Source organism: Emys orbicularis, assembly GCF_028017835.1.
Source record: "Emys orbicularis isolate rEmyOrb1 chromosome 21 unlocalized genomic scaffold, rEmyOrb1.hap1 SUPER_21_unloc_8, whole genome shotgun sequence".
In the NCBI taxonomy this organism is placed as follows: Eukaryota; Metazoa; Chordata; order Testudines; family Emydidae; genus Emys; species Emys orbicularis.
In genome coordinates, this window is record NW_027045162.1 from 29,997 (window position 1) to 33,371 (window position 3,375).

The 3,375-nt window shown below is 68.7% G+C and overlaps 1 protein-coding gene across 2 annotated transcripts; it reads left to right on the plus strand.

The window, feature by feature from the left end:
• The first annotated feature begins 581 nt into the window (after nt 1-581).
• Nucleotides 582-2,902, plus strand: CCDC97 (coiled-coil domain containing 97). Of its 2 annotated transcripts, none has more exons than XM_065423154.1 (4): nt 582-888; nt 1,463-1,710; nt 2,126-2,247; nt 2,607-2,902. In XM_065423154.1, exons 1-4 carry the CDS (start codon nt 588-590, stop codon nt 2,713-2,715), a joined length of 780 nt encoding a protein of 259 aa, XP_065279226.1. In that variant the 5' UTR covers nt 582-587; the 3' UTR covers nt 2,716-2,902. The 2 variants fall into 2 exon arrangements, with proteins under 2 accessions (XP_065279226.1, XP_065279225.1); XM_065423153.1 differs by having other exon boundaries at nt 1,463-1,702; nt 2,118-2,247.
• The last annotated feature ends 473 nt before the right edge of the window (nt 2,903-3,375 follow it).

The window sequence follows — 3,375 nt, forward strand, 5'->3', positions numbered from 1 at the left end:
GTGCCAGCGGGGTCACCGACCCGCCCCAGCACGCGTCGCACTGGGGGGAGGAGATGCTGGAAAGACCAGCCCCGGGGGATGTTCCCCCCAAGAGGAACGGGGTCACTGAACCCCCTCGGCAGACGTGGCACTGGGGGGAGGAGATGCTGGACAGCCCAGCCCCACGGGACCGGCCCCCCAATGCCAGCGGGGTCACCGACCCACCCCAGCACGCGTCGCACTGGGGGGAAGGGATGCTGGAAAGACCAGCCCCGGGGGATGTTCCCCCCAAGAGGAACGGGGTCGCTGAACCCCCTCGGCAGACGTGGCACTGGGGGGAGGAGATGCTGGAGAGCCCAGCCCCACGGGACCAGCCCCCAAAGAACACTGGGGTCACCACCCCGCCCCGGCACCCGTCGCATTGCGGGGAACGGATGCAGGCGACGCCAGCCCTAGGTGACCATTCACCCGACCGCAGTGGGCTCGGTGAACAGCTGCAGCGCCCGTCCCAGCGGGGGAGAGGGATGCCGGAGCCCACCCACGCTGCGGGTTTGGCTCAGAAGGAGCCAGCGGGCCCCCCTGAGGCGGGCGAGCGGGCCCTGCTGGCCATGCTGACGGCCGTGGCCAACAGCCCGCTGCCGGTGCGCAGCCAGCAGAAGGATGAGCCGGATCTGACGGCGGAGGAGAAGCTGGCCATCCTGCGGGCGCTGTACCGGGACAAGCCCGTGGTCTTCCTGGAGCGCTTCCGGCGGGCCCTGCGCGTCGAGCACCTGGGCTGCTTCGCCCACCTGGCCGCCCGCTACGAAGTGCGCTTCTACTGCGACGAGGTGCGCCGGGCCGCCCGCAGCAAGGCCGGCCACACGCGGGTGCGCAACAAGAGGTACGCCGCCCTGCAGCAGCTCATCAAAGGTACGAGGCCGCCAGGCCCTGCCCCTCCCCGCGCTGGGGGTGGGGGCCTGCTCTCACAGTCAGTGGCACCCTGGTCCTGATGCTATGGGGCACGGACCAGCAGGGGGTCAGTGCTGACTCCGATGCCCCAAGGCAGCGCTAGCGGGCGCTGTGCTGAAGGGAGGGCAGGTTGGTGCCCGCTGGGTGCCCTGGCTGGAGGCGGCTCTAGCACGGCGTGGCCATGTCCGTCAGCCCCAGCTGGTGCCAGGTGCCCCCCGCACAGGCTGCCATGGCAGAGGCTAAGGACGGAGTGGGTCAGAGACAGCAGCCGTGCCCGTGGCGGGTCTCTGCTGGCTGAACAGTGGGGTCTAGTGGTTAGAGCAGGGGGGCTGGGAGCCAGGACTCCTGGGTTCTATCCCCAGCTCGGGGGGGGGGGGGGGCTAGTGGGTAGATCGGGGGGCTGGAAACCAGGACTCCTGGGTTCCATCCCGGCTCTGGGAGGGGAGTGGGAGCTGCCTCTGCCCTGGAGAGCCCCAGAAGCCCCCCGTCCCGTGGCTCCTGCCCCCCCCCCCCCCACGCTCTCTCTGCCTCGCAGGGGGAGAGTATTTCAGCGACGAGCAGATGCGGGCGCGGGAGCCCCTGCTGTACGAGCAGTACATCGGGCAGTACCTGAGCGACGAGGAGCTGCTGGCCCTGGGCAGCCAGGCCCTGGCCGGCCCCTGCTCCCTCTCCGGCGTCCTGCTCGACTCCTACCAGGAGCAGGTGCTCCAGCTGCGGCTGCACATTCAGCAGGAGCAGGAGGAAGCCTGCATGGAGGAGGAGGAGGATGACGAAGGTCAGTATGTAGTCTGGCTGGGGGAGGGGAGTGGGGTCTAGTGGTTAGAGCAGGAGGGCTGGGAGCCAGGACTCCTGGGTTCTCTCCCCAGCTCTGAGAGGGAAGGGGGGTGTAGTGGTTAGAGCAGGGGGGGGTTGGGAGCCAGGACTCCTGGGTTCTCTCCCCGGCTCTGGGAGGGAAGGGGGGGCTGGTGGATTAGAGCTGGGGGGCTGGGAGCCAGGACTCCTGAGTTCTCTCCCTGGCTCTAGGAGGGGAGTGGGGTCTGGTGGTTAGAGCGGGGGGGCTGGGAGCCAGGACTCTTGGGTTCTCTCCCCAGCTCCGGGAGGGGAGTGGGGTCTGACATCCCGTTACTGGCTTTGTGGCTGGTATCCGTCCCCTCCTTGCCGATCGTGCCCTTCCCCTCTCTCCCTGCCAGGCGAGGAGTCCAGCTCGGCCTCAGACGCCTGGGTCCCCGACACGGAGGAGAAGGCCTTCCTGCGTGAGGAGTTCACCAGCCGCATGCACCAGCGCTTCCTGGACGGCAAGGACGGTGACTTCGATTACAGGTGAGGGGGGCGGGCGCAGGGTGTCGCTCGCTGGGTCACTGCCCGGGGGGGGACAGCAGAAGTGGGGCTGGCGGGGGTGGGGCAATCTGCATCTGTCCCAGCTCTGGGAGGGAGAGAGGTCTAGTGATTAGAGCAGGCGGGTGGGGCGCTGGGAGCCAGGATACCTGGGTTCTGTCCCTGGCTCTGGGAGAGGAGTGGGGTGTAGGGGTCAGAGCAGGGGGGCTGGGAGCCAGGACACCTGAGTTCTGTCCCTGGCTCTGGGAGAGGAGTGGGGTGTAGGGGTCAGAGCAGGGGGGCTGGGAGCCAGGACACCTGGGTTCTGTCCCTGAGGTCACAGCTCTGGGCTCGTTTTCTCTCAGCGAGGTGGACGAGAACCCGGAGTTCGACAACCTGGACATTGTGTCGCGGGACGAGGAGGAGCGTTACTTCGACGGCGAGGAGGAGGCGGAGGAGATGGAGGCGGAGTAGGGGGTCCCCTGCTCCCCCCAACCCCCCCAGCCTGGCACCCTGATTGGGGGCAGGACCCAACTCCTGTGCAGTAACCCAGACTCCTAGTCTGTGACCTGGGATCCTTCCCCTCGTGGGCTCGGGGCGTGTCCCCGCAAGGGCCTTCCCCCCGTACGCTCTCCCCAGGTCGCTCCTGGCCTGTGATCCAGTCCAGACTGGGATCCCTGCCCCCTTCTCCCCAGGGCTGAGGCACCCCCCTCGCCCGCCATGGGCTGTGTGAGCTCCACGTCCCTGCCTCCCAGGGGCAGCCCAGAGCCAGGAAAGGCGCCGGGGAGCAGCTGGGGAGTGGGAGGGGCTGCCCAGACTCTGCCCCGGCCCCCGCTGGATCTCTGGCCTGGGCTCTGAGCCTCCGGGCCCCCAGGGCGGGAAGCGTTCCAGAGGGGTGGCGAGGCCCAGGGCTGCACCGGGAAGCAGCCGCTCAGGGGAACGGCCCCCCTGCTGGAGCTGGCCTGGCGCTGGAGCCTGTGGGGCGGGGGCAGGCCGGGGACGGGGGAGGAAGGGGGGAGACGGACACTGTCACAATTAAAGCTCTTCAGTAACAGGTTTTGCAACAGCAGCAGTTTGGTCCTTTCAGCCTGAAAATCCAGGGGCCAGTGCCTGCGGCTTGAGCTGGGGCAACAG